This window comes from Talaromyces rugulosus, chromosome V, assembly GCF_013368755.1.
Source record: "Talaromyces rugulosus chromosome V, complete sequence".
Lineage (NCBI taxonomy): Eukaryota > Fungi > Ascomycota > Eurotiomycetes > Eurotiales > Trichocomaceae > Talaromyces > Talaromyces rugulosus.
This window is the reverse complement of record NC_049565.1, coordinates 109801-126851: the sequence shown is the minus strand read 5'-3', so window position 1 is coordinate 126851 and position 17051 is coordinate 109801. Positions and strand designations below refer to the sequence as shown.

Genomic DNA, 17051 nt, shown 5'->3' with positions numbered 1-17051 from the left:
ATCCTCGATTTTCACGCTCATTAGGCATAAACTCTGTTGAATTGCTATTTACCTTGAAATCATGTACAATGATGTTACGAATAGCACCAGACCGCTTGGGGTTGCTATCCCTGGAACAGTTCACTTGGTAGATTTGGATCACACCGTGCAATCTCGTCATGCCCAGACAAGACAAGACATTGTCCTGGATCCCACCCCTTCGAGCGACCCCAATGATCCTCTTAATTGGTCTCCTCGCCGCAAGCTAGTGTCACTTATCTGCCAGAATCTGTGAGATACCCAAACCAAAATAAGGGGAATATATGGTATTGAAAAGCTTAGTGTTAATCATAACCATAGGTATACTTGGTTCGCTGGTATATCGGTTTCAACAGTATACTCTGTGCTCGTCCCTCTTTCCGAGGCAACCGGAGTATCAACCGATACGTTGAATCAAGGGACTGGGTATATGTTTTTTTTTCTTGGTTGGGGGCTACTATTTTGGCAGCCATTTTCCCTAAGATATGGCAAACGTATAACTTTTCTAATTTCAGTCGTTGGGGCAATTGTAAGACTCCCCGCCCTCCTTGATATTTACTCTCGAGTCTAATGGAAACATCTTAGGGTACATCTGTTTGGAGGTAATGTGCTGCTGCTCAAAAACTTACTTTGATGCCTTTATTTTTCACGTCGAATAATATGCTAATTTATCTAAAGTGCATACGTCAAAAGTAATCGCGCATGGATTGCTAAGTGCATATTGCAAGGTTTCTTCGTCGCGCCTATCGAGGCCCTACCGGAACTTTCTGTAACTGACTTGGTACGTGCGCATTTGTCCCAATCACCACGACACAAAAGAATGAAACTAAACATAAGTAGTATTTTACTCATGAACGTGGAACATATATGGGAATCTATGCCTTTACCTTGGCAGGCAGTAACTATTTTGCTCCTGTCATCTGCGGCTTTATCGCAGAGTACCAGGGGTGGAAATGGGTATTCTACTGGCCAGCCGTGTTTTTAGGCGCGGCACTCATCTTTCTGTTATTATTTATGGAGGAAACAAACTACAGCCGTGGCGTAACAGTTACCCCTGGCCTGCCAGTCATGCATTCGGCCGCCCAAGAAAAGGTTCCACTAGCCACCCCGGCACCACAGACAGTCGACGTTGCCGAGGCCTCTACTGTATCGAAGACATACTTCCAGAAACTTTCAGTTTGGAATTTTAACCCAAGCCAAAACATGATTCGCCATGCCATTCAAAGCGTGAGTTTCCTGGGCTGGCCAGTTATCTTCTATGCAGGGTTCTCGTATGGCTCTTATCTAGTTTTGTTCAACGTCCTTAATGCTACGGCATCTATTATTCTTTCCGCGGAGCCTTATAACTTTGCTTCATCAATGGTTGGGCTTAGTTACTTGTCCTGTTGCATCGGCGTTATTATCGCGGCTTTTGTCTCTGGTAGGATCAGTGACTGGCTAACAATCAAGCTTGCGCGCCACAACGGTGGTATCATGGAATCTGAACAGCGCTTATGGCCTTTTGCTATTTGTATCATAACGGTACCGGGATCCCTTATTCTTTGGGGCGTGGGAGCCCAACACGGTATCCACTGGTTCGGCTTAATATTTGGGATGGGCTCTCTGGCTTTCACCTCCACAATGGGCATCACGCTGAGTGTCAATTACCTCGTAGATAGCTACCATGACATCAGTAGCGATGCTCTCGTCACAGTTATTCTTGTGCGCAACACAATGTCCTTTGCAATTGGCTACGGGTAAGATAATACAGGAGATGGATGACGAACACTGAACATGGAACTGATAGACTACTTCACAGGATCACTCCGTGGTTGACAAATTTGGGATATCAGAATTGTTTTATCTCGGCGGCATTTATTGGAATGGCTGCGTCGCTAGCATTTCTTGTGATGATTCGATTTGGAAAAACGTTTAGATCTAGAAGTGCTAGTAAGTATTGGGAAATTGTCAACCGAGACAAGTCTCACTACCATCCTTAGTGGTTCATTGATTGGGCATGTATTCCAAATACAAAACCCCCAAACTACGCTGGCAATTATTGTGTCAGTCATTCATTCTCTGACAGAAATGGCTGTAGCCAATGGAATTTATTTGCGAGTTTTGACGAGATATTTGATATGCGTGTTTCGTGGAATATAACCTGGCATAGGTGGACAGCAATATGGTTGTTAGATAACACTTGAAAGTATATCATAATGATTTCTTGACTCATCTTGGAAATTTCGTTCGGGTGTACGACGGTGGAAGATCAAAGAAGTGTTAAATATTTTCCTACGAATGATTCACGAGTTGACATATGCACCCTGCTGCGATAACATTTGAACCCATAACTTAAATATAAGATGCATTATTATTAACTCAATGCTATACATAGCTTATTTTTAATGGGCCTATAATTATTCGCCCGAGTGAGTTCAACTTTTCGCTTTTATCTTCCAAAACAGGCAAAGCTAAACACCGAGTTAATGAAGCTGGAACCACGTATTTCAAAGTAAAAAGAAACGCAAGTGGCATTGCTAAAATGTTGATCGACAAAAGGTATTTTTTTTAATAGAACTACCTATGCTGGGAATTATACCTACCAGGGACGGGTAGTCAATAGACAGGCTAATTGCCTTGGAAGGAAAATTACCCTAGAAGGAAGTTTGAGCCGCTGACTTATTCCCGCTCTTTCTCATAGCAAAACAATATTATTTAATCGAAAGAGGATGAGAATACCCCGCAGAACCTTTCTCCACTTACATTGGATATCGGTTCAGGTGGAGTTTAGAGACGGAATATCTGTATGTACTCTCTATTTAAATGTCCATTCGGATCCATGATGCACAGAGAGAATATTGGAAGCTAAAAGTCTCATAGTTTATAATACTGATTGAGTGTTCATTGTTCTTGGCTATAAGGATCTAATTACGTCGACAGTGATGGAGATTTTGATATTTGGTTTGGCTGCAGTACTGCTAGGCACAGTCGTCTCTGCTTATCCTGCACAGTCCCTTGACTATCGTGGTAGAAACTGCACTTTTACTGGCAATGGAGTGCGAGTATTTGTTTTATCAGATATCACAAACGAGCCGGATGACACCATGTCTTTTATTCGAATGCTTACCCATTCTGACATGTACACCGTGGAAGGTCTAGTGGCAACTACATCTTGGTGGCTCAATGATACAACTTCGCCAGAGTCGATGAAGAGTATAATAAACATTTACGAGACTGTCCGATCTAACTTGCAAAGCCATACAGACGGCCAGTTTCCGACTGCGAGCTTCCTACTTCCACTTGTTAAGAGCGGCCCAAAAACCTATGGATCATTTGCGATCGATGCTCTTGAAAATGGGGGCCAGATATCCGAAGGTGCAGAATTACTGATCAAGGCTGTCGATGCCTCCGACGAAAAGCTGTTTGTTATGGCGTGGGGAGGCACCAACACTTTGGCTGAGGCATTGTGGTCGGCACGCAAAAGCAGATCGCTAAAGTATTTGAATAATTTTATCTCCAAGCTCAGCGTATATACCATATCTGACCAAGATGACACCGGGTTCTGGATTCGAAATCAGTTCCCGAATTTAAGATATATACTGTCTATCCATGGGTGGAACCAGTACGGGCAAGCGACGTGGGAGGGAATGGCCTTGGATGACAATGGGGGCCCTGATATGAGCGTTGTCTCAGACACATGGCTTACTTCAAATATTCAAATCGGTCCACTGGGTCGACTATACCCAGATGTTGAGTACACAATGGAGGGTGACTCTCCGTCGCTATTGTTCACCTTTCAGAACGGACTCAATGTGCCCGAGCACCCTGAGTATGGGAGCTGGGGCGGCAGATATGCCGCTGTCACGCCTGGCCAGCAGTTATACGCAAATACACAAGACACGGTTGTTGGACAAGACGGGAATGAACATAGCACAACGCAAGCCACGGTGTGGCGATGGCGACCTGCGTATCAGAATGAGTTTGCATCTCGCATGCAGTGGACCCTAACAGCTAAAGACTCGAATTCATCTGCAAACACTTCCCATCCACCAATAATATCTCTGAACGGCACATGCGATACGCTTCCGTATGAGATTGAAGGTCGTCCAGGGTCGAATATCACTCTGGATGCCACAGCTTCCTATGACCAAGATACGGGACATTCAAAATCGCTTAATGTGACGTGGCTGAAATATACCGACGTGACCTTTTCTCCATCTAATGGTGTTGGAACCTGGAACGTAACAATTCCAGCTGAGGGAGACGGATTGGTGGCCACGATACATCTCCCGTCGCAGCCGGAGGCATGCGAGAAAGTTTACGGGGACGGCGCCAAAGCACAGCAGTATGTTTGCCAAATATACCATTTAATCTTACAAGTAACAGGCTCTGGGCCTGGAGGGTTCCCAATGACGAGGTATAAAAGAATTGTTATTAAAACGACACCTCGTGGTCAACATCCATGATCGGTTTCATGGAGGACCTGGAGGATGTGGACTAAACTGAAAAACAAATAAGTATACGTTAGTTTAATTTGATATAGTATGAAGAGCCATAAATATTGGTAACGATTAATGACGGATAATAATACTGCTGTTAACCAAGCGGTTGGGCTTTCCTAATTCGGATAAATGCGTGTGCTATGGATTTGAGCGTTAACATTGGTGTGTCCCCCGCATACCCCATTGATTGTATACATATAACTTGATATAAGTGATATTTGGAGAAGAGAGGCACGGGTTCTTGTCCAAACTTAGAAATTTAAAGCGCCAAAAAAATGTCCATAACAGGTCGCGTGTTTCCATGCCAGAGCTATTTAATTGACATGTATATATATTTCCCAAGTGCCGAAACTTGAAGTTCATACCAAGCTAAATACTAGTTGACTAGAGCTGGGTACCACGTTGAAAAAATCAATAGCCCTGCCGCATCTAGCACTTGAGGGCCGAAAGTTTAGGTAGATCCTCGGCAATGGAAGGAAATGCTTCCTTCACGTCAGCAGACGTGCGCACCAGAATTGCCTTTCAAAATAGATGGGCGAACCTTTTACATAACCCTAAGATATTGGTTATCGCATTCTTTGCATCGTTAGTCTCTCCATCTAGATCACGGCCAAGAACGCTCCTAACGGCGATAGCTTTGGCGGCTTTGAATATGGATACCAGCAAGGCGTGCTGGGCCAGTCGCTGGTAATGCACCGTTTCAAAGAAAACTTTCCTACGGTTGTTGAATCATCCAGTGCAACGGGATGGCTTACCTCAATCTTGCAGCTTGGGGGCATCGTTGGTTCTCTAACGGCTGGCGTCTTTGGCGAAGTGTTTTCGCGCAAATATACCATGTTCTCAGCCTGCTGTTGGGTGGTTCTGGGAAGTTACCTCTATTGTGGTGCAGCATACCACAAACCTCAGTTGCTATATGCCGGTCGGTTTTTTACAGGCTTAGGTGTTGGCACATTTAGTGGCGTCGGGCATGTCCCCCGTATTTGATAAGAGATGATAAATTTGTTGATCTAACTAATGTAGACCATTATACAACGCTGAACTGTCATCTCCTGAGCTTCGTGGGCTACTGGTGTCCTTTTATCAGTTCGCTACCATCCTTGGAATAATGCTTTCCTTCTGGTGTGGATATGGAAGTAACAACATTGGGGGGACGGGAGATACACAATCGGACCTTGCATGGCGAATCCCATCGATAATTCAAGGAATCCCTGCTGCCATTCTTGCGCTAGGAATCTGGTGGCTTCCATTTTCTCCACGATGGCTCATTAAACATGGCCGTGAGGAGGCGGCTATCAAAACACTAGCATATCTCCGCAAGTTACCTATCAATCATGAGCTTATCCAAATTGAAGCCAAAGAGATAAAGGCTGAATACCTGTTCGAACAAAGAGTTTTTGCAAAGAAATTTCCAATGCTCGGGGCCGGCGAAAAGACAAGTGTATGGATGCGTGAGTTGGTGCAGTATTGGAATATCTTTAGAACATGGGACAACTTTAAGCGCGTTGCGATTGCATGGTTTGTTATGTTCTTTCAGCAGTGGAGCGGTATCGACTCAATTATTTACTATGCATCTAACGTGTTTGTAAGTCTAGGTCTAACTGGGGGGACACAGTCATTGCTTGCTACAGGCGTTACAGGGGTCGTGTTTTTTGTCTGCACGATCCCGGCAATGGCAATTATTGACAGAGTGGGACGGAAACCTATGCTTCTATTCGGATCCATTGTTATGTGGGTGTGCATGGTACTTACCAGTATTATCGTAGCGAAGTTTCAACACGACTGGCAGCACCATGCAAACGCCGGCTGGACAGCCGTGGCTTTTATCTGGATCTATGTCGGTGCATTTGGTGCTACGTGGGGACCGGTATCCTGGACCCTGGTCTCTGAGATTTTCCCTGTGTCTATCCGGGCTAAAGGTGCTTCGATAGGGGCCTCTAGTAACTGGGTACGATTCTAGCCCCTCTTTGTTCTCCACATCGTGTCCAGCTAACGCTTTGATTATACAGGTAAACAACTTCGCCGTCGCTTTCTTTGTCCCTCCCATGTTTGCTGCGTGGGAATGGGGAACATACCTTTTCTTTGCGGTCTTCCTTACTGGTGGAATTGTTTGGGTATGGTTTTACCTGCCTGAAACCAAGGGGACTACTCTTGAAGAAATGGATCGCATATTCGAAAGCCATTCCGGTGAAGCCGATGCTCGTATGTTAGCGGACGCAAGAAAAGACGTAGGGCTTGATCAAGACATGGTAGACAGAGCCGTGTCAGCAGCTGCAACCGCTGTGAAGAGAAAACCCGAAGCAAAGCATTACCTCAAGCCTTTGAGGTTGTTTGAATAGGGCACCATCCAATTTTAGGCTGCAATGTATAATCTAAAATAGATTTTGATGCATTCAGATTCTGGCTCAAAACTACATGAACCAACTACCTGTTGATTTCGGGAAAGTAACCTTTTGATTTCCATGATATGAAATGAAAATGATGAACAATGATGAATAAAGCTGAAAAAAGACACATAAATAAATGTTCAAACAATGTTTGGACGTCATAGTAAAATTTAATAGCCGGTGTATTGACCTAAGCATCTTAACAAAAGTCCGCATTTTAACCGCCGACACAACGGCTACCTCGGATATTATTTAGTTCTCATATCCAGTATGTTCTGTGATTGATCAAGATGATTTTATATAAAATAAAAGAAGAACAAGAATCGGCGGATTATGCAGATATAACTGGATGAATTTCCCATCAATATTGATTGTTCCACAAATATTATCAAGATGTTAATAATACCTTTATGCGTGGTTACACAGACAATAGAACAATTTTAAATATATATATTATTCAATAGTAAATTTTGGGATTCTAGATTTAATCAGTATTTTATTTATAAATAACGCCAAATATTTCCCCCATTGGTAGTACTAGAAGTGGTACCTCAATGGGAGTAAAAGTCCTTTTGCCATGGGAGCTTCCTGCAATATGCGGTGGCTGGGCGTTGACTATATCAATGACAACTGGATTCCAGTAACATTAAGTTCATTAAATTGACCAAAATATTGAAATGGTAAATCAATAATCCCTACATTACAGGAAACTACTGGTGGCACTGATAAGTAACTCATATTGAAGTAGGTCAATACTGTCACTAGAGTCCATCAATTCTACACAGTTACTAGTGAAAAAAGTAATAAAATAAAGGTGAGAATATGTATGATAGCACTTTGTTGACTCATTTCAAGATGCGTCAAGGATGACTCAAACTGCAACAGACGACGCTTCGTACCGCCTGGTAGAGAAAAGGGAAATCAGTCACACAATGAAGTATGACTGGATTCCTTCTTGCTGCGGGAATTATTGACTGAATTATTCTAGCATAATGAGTCACAAGTATAGTATTTAAACAACCTCAAAACCCCCGTGCAGTTCTGTTAAATTATCATTCTTGTCAGCCGTGAAAAGAACCACAAGCCACCAAACTGAAGATTCGCTTTTAACGAGAGGAATAATACATAGTTGGGCCAGTCTAGCTAAGAACATCAAGTCTACGCATTTTTGCTCTACGTGGCTGACTGGCATCGTAAAGGAAAGGAACTATGGCACCCCTTCGGCAGCTGTTGCTAGATCGGAAGATAGATGAGGCCATGATAGAAGACTTGGAAGCTAACCTGGATGTACTTGTATGTATTGCAGCTATTTCCTTTCTACTATAAACAACAGCTAGCACATGTTTGACAGTCTTGGATGTCTTGCTAATTTTTGCGAATAACAGTTAGAGATCAAAGAGCAGATAGGGAAATATGAAAAAGGCAAACCGCTGCCTAAACCGAGCATCTCCCTTTCAGAGGAGCAGCAAAAGAAATACGACATGATAGAAACGTGGGACCAATATGAACCCGATCGTTTCGAAAGTAATATCAAGGCTGTGGAGGATGGCATTTCGAAGGCGAAAAAGAGGCTGCAAAAGACAAAGGATGCACTGGCCTGTTGTTAAGGTCGAGAGCATCTAGCGACTAAGGTACGCAGTTTAGACAATCGATATCGTTGCCAGTGTCTATAATGAGCTGATGATTTGACAGTAGTGCTGGACTTCTAGACCCTACACACTGCTGTGTGGGTGGATATTTTCTTATGGCAGCTTTCACTTTTAGTGGTGTTTTGATTTCCATTTTCCCGACCTATATCAAATTGTGGGAATATGGCCGGGGCTCCCTCACTATTTCAGTTTTTTCCTTTGATTTAATGTACCAGTGCACTGATATGAGAACTCTCTGGGTTCTTTGTTGGTAGTTGCTGGCTATGTACCCATACTTGACTTAGCTTAGATTCCAATTTAACGATCCACCCACAGAGAAATTGTTGTCATTAGTATTCTGGTTTGTAATAGCTAGGATTACACATACGTAAGCCACTACGGTTGATCAGGCTGTGGAGCAGCACTTTATAAGCTATTACGACCGGTGCATACCGTAAAAATAGAACAATTAGTCAATATTATTGCTTCATACTACATATGTACACGTGCAATATTGAGCCTTCTTCGATAGCAGTTTAAATCAGTGCCCAACCAGTAAACGGACCTCCAAAAATACAAGTACCATATGGTTTCAGACCAAACCACCAGTCATGCCTACAACGAAAGTGCGAAGCGGTAACTCATCTAAAACGTGTAATGTACGATATGGAAATTTTGACAACATCCGGGCCAATACACTATTTCGAAGTCGTCCATACTATCGAGATGATCGGATTGCTCGTCTCCCAGGGATACTCCTACGAAAAATCCTTTAATCAAGTGCACATGTTTCTCATTTCGCGGCTTTATTTGGAAGTCAAACTCGGTCGGATAGCTTAGAACGCCTGACTTCGGCTTTACATTTACCTCAACGTCGTTCCCATCATTGCCCACTATATATGTGATACCGAACACAGCCAGCGATTGAATAATGTTTTAGTAAATACCGGCCTTGGTAAAATTTCGTCTAGGGCATATCCTACGACTATAGCCAAAAGTTTCAGTCGTCGGATCGGGCTCACTACGAGGCTGAAGGAAGCAATTCGGCTCAAATGATTTAGGGTCTACATACACATCTGGGTCGTGTATGAACTACCAAACAGCAGGTAGCAAGAATGCATCCTTTCGGATATGAACGCCATTATATTCAACATCCTCGGTTGTTGTGTGAGGGAACCCCATGGGAGCAATGGACCACCATCTTGTGATTCCCTTGACCAAAGCATTGATGTATGGCCATTTCTCGCGGTCTTCAGCAGGCGGCCTTTTCCCATAACACGATAAATTTCTTCTTGAGCCTTGCACTGCACATGTTTGAATTTGATCACCGCCAAGGTGAATATGGTGAGGGTGATTACTTGGTGTCCGCGGCAACCCCGTAAAGACTAACAACTGTCCAGATAATAGAACCTTCGTCTTCTTTGCTACGCCTGTGATTACTATCTTCCGTTTAGTGCTGTACGAGCTTTGAAATGTATGACGGACGGTTACTTGACGTAGCCATCTGGGTCTTGACGAAGCGATACGGAATACATGCTGAGGATTGGATGGATTTTCGCCAAATTCGAGCCGTCTTCTGAAACTTTGGACTAGGAAAGCAGATAGGAAGGTACTGTAGGATAGGAATGATGTCAACGGCCCAAGCCATGGGAACTGCAGCCATTGAGAATTCGATCATCATCTTGTCGCCTGATTCAGCTAAAGGATCAGGCGTATGGGTCTCGATTGTGTATCCATAAGCCGTTCTCAAGACAGTAGCAGAATCAGTACTGTATTTTAACTTTGCTTTCAGCACGAATACTCGTCTCTAAGCTCTTTTAGGGCCCGCACAAGATTCCGACCTACTTCACTTTCTTGAATGCCGTGAAATTGTGCTGCCGTTGCCTTGATGCCAGGTTCTTGGTGAAGATACCTGCGATAACGACGAAGTGTGGAATTGTAACATTGGCAGACGACATGGACCCGTAATCGGAAACTTTGTTCGCCATGATCATCTCGGGTCGTCCAGAGGTTTTGTTTGACATCTGATCTAGCAACTCATGCACTACCTCCTTTTCATGGATCGACACAAGAGACAGAACTGTCACCGAGCTTATCCCCGCATAAAGGTCTTTCTGCTTTGGCCAAAGTTGATATTCAGGTGTTCCAACAGAGATATCTTTTATGTTACCGAGTATTGGGAGTGATTTGGGTTCTGGTGGTAGTTTGCAACGCAGTTATTGGTTCTGTTGCCGGTACATGAGATAGCCAACAAGGATGACGGTAGCCCATAGCATCCAAGATAATGCAGCCATTATGGTGGATATGTGGATCGTCGGAAAGTCCTGCAGGAAGGCTTTACTAAGACTACCAAGATGACCAAAAATAACTTAAGAACTGAAAAAAAAAAATTGCACATTTATTCTTCTCCATTTTCCTTGGGAAGAAAAGAGTCAGATCCTTGTGTTGGCGTTCGGAGCTGCTCGTATAACCTGATACAGCCTGGAGTAGTACGGTTTCGTGATATTCTCAACGACATGTGTCACACAGGCTTTAGCCTAGATCCTCTACCAAAATTCTTCTTGCTATATGATTATTATAGTGTATGAATAGAGGTGGAGAAATGCATACTAATCTGTGGCGCTAGATATTTTGAGGGGTATTCGTTATTTTTTTTTTTACAAATCAGGTCAGTGGTGCGTGAGCATACTTACTACGAAATAAACCATAATACGAATATCATTCAGACAAGACATTGAATATCCTTGTTAAAATGGTTATAATTGGCAGTCACTCTTTATCTAGTCTGATGTGAACTATATGAGATACCTTCTGTTCTGCTAATAGATCTTGTATTACTGGTAAGATCTCAAATGACTTGCCAGACCTTACTTAGATCCAAGACAAACCACAGTTATCAACTAGTTGGATAGTGGACCTAATATTTGGGTAAATACACAATAGTTGAATTTAATCCTTTTGTATATACTCTTTATTGGCTGAAGAGTGGTGGTGTAGAGCGGTAAGTGTACTAGATAGATTACTAACATAAGGTGTAATAACAGGTACACTTAGAGTGAGGAGGCCTTTTACCCCCATTAAATCCGTTGTGAAACAAATCCTACTACCTGTTTCAACATTAATTGACTATCTTGAAACTAATGCACATAATTTGTTCTCAACTGTCACATAGAAATATCAAACTGTTCAGGGGGTGCACTATCTGGAATCAGCAACACTGTTTTACATAGGTATGCTGCCAATCGTGGTATGAGACAATGGGGCAATACAGGTTTCTTTCAAGGTCCAAAAATGATTATAAATTAAACAGTCTTCGAAATATTCTCATTACCAGCAGCTGCCAATATGTTTTCCCTGATGATCTGCGTTTCCTCTTGGCCACTTGAGTCGCCAAAAAGCTCATCAATCTCTTCCAAAGTCTTGCCGCTAGTCTCGGGTACAAGGAAGAACGCCCAGACACCAGCCAGGAAGCACATGGCCCCGAAGAAAATGTACGTACCGTAACCAATGTCATTCATCATTGTCGGGGTGACTACGCCAACAATAAAGTCGCTTATCCAAATAACGCAAGTGGCCAATGCAACGCCCTTTGATCGCGAAGTGTTTGGGTAGACTTCAGCAGGTAAAGCCCATCCGAGAGGGGAGTACGAAACCCCATAAATAAGAATAAAGATAAATGCCATTGCCACACAGGCCCATCCGGCAGATACGTTCGCGCTCCAATCGTCGGAGTAGAGCCCTGACAAGACTGCAATGATTATGTAGGCAATGGAACAACCGAATCCACCCGCAATAGCCAGAAACCGCCGACCTGCATGATCGACAGCTACACTGCAGACCAAGGATGCTATAAATTGCAATATGTCGAAAACACCAGAGAGAATCAGAGACTTTTCAGAGGATTGGCCGAGGGAGCTGAAGAGAGTAGGTGCATAATAAATGAATGCGTTAATGCCAGAGAACTGTTGAAAGAACCCTACACCGCATGCAACAGCTGTTCTTTTCCACATTCTGTCACTGAAAAGGTCCAACCAAGAAACAATTTCCAGTTTGATACCCATCGCACCGGGGTGGCGTTTTTGCATCACGAATTTCTGGAACTGAATTTCAGAGACAATTCCACGATATTCCTCCTTGATTCTCTCGTCTGTCTCTGGAAGGCCTCGTAACTTGGAGAGGCTAGAACGGCACTCGTCTAGGCGATTGACTAGAGCAAGCCATCGAGGCGAATAGGGAAAGAAATGGATGCCAGCACCCAAAGCTGTTGCGGTGACCATCTGCAGGCCAAATGGTAGTCGAAATGAAACTTCCCCAACCATAGATTTTGTAGCGAACGAAATCCAGAAAGCAACGACGACACCAAGTGTAATGGCAACAGACTCAAGAACCAATAGAGTCCCTCGGATATTGGCAGGCGCTATCTCAGAGATGTAAAGAGGCGCACCCTAATTATTTCCTCACAATTAGCAATTTGCGCATCCCTTTAGGTTAACTGATTAGCTTTGAAGGGGCGAAATACCATTGCGAGGGTTCCCACGCCGATGCCCCCAATGAACCTCCCGACTACTAGCATAGCGTAGTTTACAGCTGCAGTCTGTAAAATAGCCCCAATATCAAATATAACAACAACTACAGTCAAAGCCCATTTCCTTGAGATCTTGTCTGCCATATACGGCATGAAGAGACACCCTACAAAGGAGCCCAGCAGTAACATGCCTGTCATCAGGCCCTCGCCAAAGCCGGACTCGGCGCGTGGGAAGACAGCATGGAACTGCTCCATAGTATTAATCACTGAGATAACACCCATGTCATATCCCATTGAAAAGCCTCCGAGTGAGGCCAAAAGGGCCGTTCCGAAAACATATGGGGAGTGGTAAATGCCCCGAAGGCCACCAGGGCCATACGAGACTGGATCTAGAACATGGTCGACAGTTCCTTGGATTGCAGCAGCGGTTTCGTCGTGCTCTGCGAACGGTCCCTCTTTGATGGGCCGAGGGGGTTTGCGGGAGTCGATATTTGGGTCCATGGCTTAAGGTCTTGCAAGTAGTTTATAGTGTGAAATGCAGGAACAGTCGAATGGCTGGCGTGGCCATGTCTATATAACGCCCAGAAATGGGTTTAAGTGTTGTATTTATGCATCCAGAAGTTAATGACGACCATGCAATGACGGCCTTGCTAATGGATCGTTGGTTTGGCCCGGGCCTCTTTTCCCGCATTTGGACGAGTGGAAGACTCCGGTGAGTGCTCTGCGCAATCCAGAGAAGCTCACTTGAGGAGAGCCGAGACGATCCTTAATAGGCAGATCATCATTGGCCCAACGGCAATTGAACTGGGTACGTTGGGAAGTGCGGAGAGTTCTGGGGCAGAGTCCGGGGAAGCGCATCGGCGACTCGCCGAGGAGCCCGGAACTTTGTTGCCCATTGTTCTGAAAGAGGAAAAATCGCGCCGGGCAGCGATCCTGCCCCACTGCAGGACTCTGTTGAACTTGAATTAATTCCTCGATAATAAAACCTCGGGTCTAAGAAGCGGGCAACGTCCTACCAGCGGTAGATTACACTCAGGATTATACGGAAGCATGTATGACGTTTTCTGACTTGACAGGTCGCCACAAATGGCAGGATTTGACCAGACCGAGCACCGCATCAGTTGGTGTTGGATATATTCACATTCTTATCGCAGATAATTTTACGATGTTTCAGAAAAACATAGACTGAATGTTGCAATGCCACCTGGAGACGTTCCGGAATGAACTCGAAGAATTAGCTCCCACATGCTCGAAATAGTGCTTGTTTCCTGATTGATTCACTCAAACAAAAGCCTCGCCATAGACTACAAAACTCTAGACTTTCTTCAACAAATCCGAGTGCCTATTATTTTAGAACGGTATGTAGCATTATTCAGTGACATCTTGCCACGTTTGAATCTGTAAGAGAGATATAGCGTGAGTGTGTAGAAACAATTGTTAACATGGATAGACCACGTTAGGCTGTAGTGGAAAATCTTCAGCGTGCCTACCCTTCAAATGTTAGTGATAGACGATGTGAAGCCTTTTGTAACTGAGCATTTAAAATGTGGCTCAGTATATATATCACAGAAAATGGCAGCGAGTGCCCACCTTGAATCATTTCTCTCATTCTTTTCCAAAGAAGAAATGGGTCTTTCAATTGATTGCATGCCTGTTGCTGGTTGAAATGCTTGCCAGAAGACATCACGAAGAATCCCTTGTGACTGAAGTTTCACCGGTCAGGTTTGAACACTAGCCAAGATGCGGCAGTAAGGTAGAAATGTTCGATTTGGGCACTAGTGCCTCTGATTAGGTTGCTGTGAAACCATACTAAAAATTCTATTGCAGGCCCAGAGCAGCCGATTACACCAATCAAGGTGCCTCTATTTGACAAGAGGCTTAGATATCCCTTGTAATATGTAAGGTCTGTAGACGCGACTAGGCGTAGGGCTTTCAGTCATAAGGCTGTTATTACGACGACCCTAGAACTGTTGTGTCAGCCAGATTTTCATATTGATGTTTTTCACGAAAAACCCACAGTCCTCCTGCTGACAGTACCAGAAAAATTCAAATTTTTTCCCTCACATTCATTGGAAGGGTCCAGATTGGAGCTATAGGTAATGCGACTATGATAATGTCCAGTGCTAAACCGCAAACCTCAAGAGTGACATATGACAGAATCTCGTTGCACGAAGACGGATCCCAAGCAGCGGAGACTGGTTTGCACACGAGAAGCGATGCAAGGATGATGACAATTCCAAAAGCTCCCGACGCAAGAATTGCGGTGGTCGTTACTAGGCGCATGGATTCAATAATCCTAAATAACTTGAGATAAAGTAGAAGCGCCGAGACGCGCATGAGAGTATTGACCAGTCCCCATAAAGTTTCGTTGCAGACAGGCTCTACATGTTGACATACATTAATCAAAATCCATTAGATATGTTTCAATGGACATTAAAAAAAGTAACAAAGTGACTGAGACGAAGATGACAGGACTGCTATGAGAACTCACCTTTGCAACTACAACAAATTGTTGGGTCACCAGATTGGACTGGTGCACGCCCTGGCCCTCATCAAGCAAAGCCCATGTGGTCTGCGTAACTAGCAAAATGGACACAAAGAACGTAGCGAATATTAAATAATCGCTGGCATCAGCGCCTTTTCCATCACGAATATAGGCAAGGCGGATTTGTGTTCGGCCCCGGGCCAAGGTGGCCGTCTACCCAACATACGCACATAAAGTACATGCTTCTTTTACGCTGCCAATTAGTTGAAGGTAGTGTTTTGATGCCCGATATTCTCGTAGTTAAACTGGAAATTCCACTTATCTAGCCGCATCGTGTAGTTATGGTCTTATTGAAAACATAGGTACCTCTTCTCCGCTTCAACTTGACCAATTTTCCAGCGTGCCACTCTATGCGAGGTGGCTAGCAACAAGTGTTTTCAGGCCGTCCGCGGTTAATTCCTTGATACCAAGAAGCTCGTTATCCGTCACGTCATATGCGCCGCCATAAGTATCACCGGCTAAGGCTGTAGCTTTCAACAGCTTCAAGATAACCGGCATACTCAAATCCCCCGCGCCAATTTGCTCCAGACTCTCCTTCAAAAGTACACTCGTCTGTGTCTTATTAGTCTCCCATTTGATTCCAGGCTGTAGCTCTTTTGCAAATCCCAACAACTGATTTTGAGTCCATATGACCTCAGATATATGCAAAATTTGGTTTTTCGTGGCTTCGAAATTTTTCAAGATCGCAGCAATAGCCGTCCCGACTAGTGGCATAGAAGTCGAGGTGACCCTGTTATCCCCATCGTCCAGGATAGTAGCGGTGTGGTTTTTAAAGTCGATTACTGTAGGCATGTTTAACACGAATTCCAAGAAGGCCCCGCACGCCAGAACTGTCCAACTAAGCTCCCCAACCGCGGCTTTTTTCTGAAGGTGCTCTCGAATATTTGCCATAGAGCTATATAATGGAAGCTTGTCGAGCTTAGGGTTGGTACTGACACTTCCAAAGTCGGAAGGAATGAAACGCTTCACGCCTGCGGCGACAGCGGCGTCAATGAGGACGGTTTGACCGTCGACGGCTGTACCGCCCACAGTGGACACAACAGCGTCAATGTCTTTGAGTGCAGAGGTCAAAGAATCCATGGAAGTGAAATCTACTTCGAGAACTTCAATAGCCAAGTCATACGCCCCTGGTTTCTTGGAACGCGTGAGGACAGTGACTTCGAACCCTGCATCAGCAAGTGCTTTGAAGACGTGCGGCCCAAGAGCGCCTGATGCCTATAGATAAGTCAGTCCACGTGTCATTCATTTCATTTTGAAGTCCTTACTCCAGCTATCGCGACCTTTTTAATCTTAGGCATTGCGGTTGAAATAGGGAATGGTATCTCAAAAGATTAGTTGGGGACTTGGAGATGGGATAAGAATAGTTTTACGTGTGGGTTTCAATATTTTAGCGGGCAAATACGGTCCTTTTATATCGTCTCATAACATGATTTTCAATAGAAGCATACATCATGGAAATGTGCAAATTCC

At 44.1% G+C, this 17051-nt stretch overlaps 6 protein-coding genes across 6 annotated transcripts; 3 read left to right on the top strand and 3 right to left on the bottom strand.

Moving 5' to 3' along the window:
* Window positions 1-61: 61 nt before the first annotated feature.
* On the top strand, window positions 62-1758 carry TRUGW13939_08591 (uncharacterized protein; the record flags this gene model as incomplete). The annotated part of the gene is made up of 4 exons (XM_035491724.1): window positions 62-270; window positions 340-444; window positions 697-799; window positions 859-1758. 4 exons carry the CDS (start codon window positions 62-64, stop codon window positions 1756-1758), a joined length of 1317 nt encoding a protein of 438 aa, XP_035347617.1.
* Window positions 1759-5189: 3431 nt separating this feature from the next.
* TRUGW13939_08590 (uncharacterized protein) lies at window positions 5190-6835 on the top strand (the record flags this gene model as incomplete). The annotated part of the gene is made up of 3 exons (XM_035491723.1): window positions 5190-5335; window positions 5520-6444; window positions 6506-6835. The coding sequence occupies 3 exons, from the start codon at window positions 5190-5192 to the stop codon at window positions 6833-6835; spliced, it is 1401 nt and encodes a 466-aa protein (XP_035347616.1).
* A 1257-nt stretch (window positions 6836-8092) lies between these two features.
* On the top strand, window positions 8093-8490 carry TRUGW13939_08589 (uncharacterized protein; the record flags this gene model as incomplete). Its single annotated transcript, XM_035491722.1, has 2 exons — window positions 8093-8176; window positions 8269-8490. 2 exons carry the CDS (start codon window positions 8093-8095, stop codon window positions 8488-8490), a joined length of 306 nt encoding a protein of 101 aa, XP_035347615.1.
* A 1113-nt stretch (window positions 8491-9603) lies between these two features.
* Window positions 9604-10535, bottom strand: TRUGW13939_08588 (uncharacterized protein; the record flags this gene model as incomplete). Its single annotated transcript, XM_035491721.1, has 3 exons — window positions 9604-9950; window positions 10003-10280; window positions 10357-10535. The coding sequence occupies 3 exons, from the start codon at window positions 10533-10535 to the stop codon at window positions 9604-9606; spliced, it is 804 nt and encodes a 267-aa protein (XP_035347614.1).
* A 1278-nt stretch (window positions 10536-11813) lies between these two features.
* On the bottom strand, window positions 11814-13537 carry TRUGW13939_08587 (uncharacterized protein; the record flags this gene model as incomplete). The annotated part of the gene is made up of 2 exons (XM_035491720.1): window positions 11814-12956; window positions 13031-13537. The coding sequence occupies 2 exons, from the start codon at window positions 13535-13537 to the stop codon at window positions 11814-11816; spliced, it is 1650 nt and encodes a 549-aa protein (XP_035347613.1).
* A 2392-nt stretch (window positions 13538-15929) lies between these two features.
* TRUGW13939_08586 (uncharacterized protein) lies at window positions 15930-16879 on the bottom strand (the record flags this gene model as incomplete). Its single annotated transcript, XM_035491719.1, has 2 exons — window positions 15930-16796; window positions 16847-16879. The coding sequence occupies 2 exons, from the start codon at window positions 16877-16879 to the stop codon at window positions 15930-15932; spliced, it is 900 nt and encodes a 299-aa protein (XP_035347612.1).
* Between the last annotated feature and the right edge of the window lie 172 nt (window positions 16880-17051).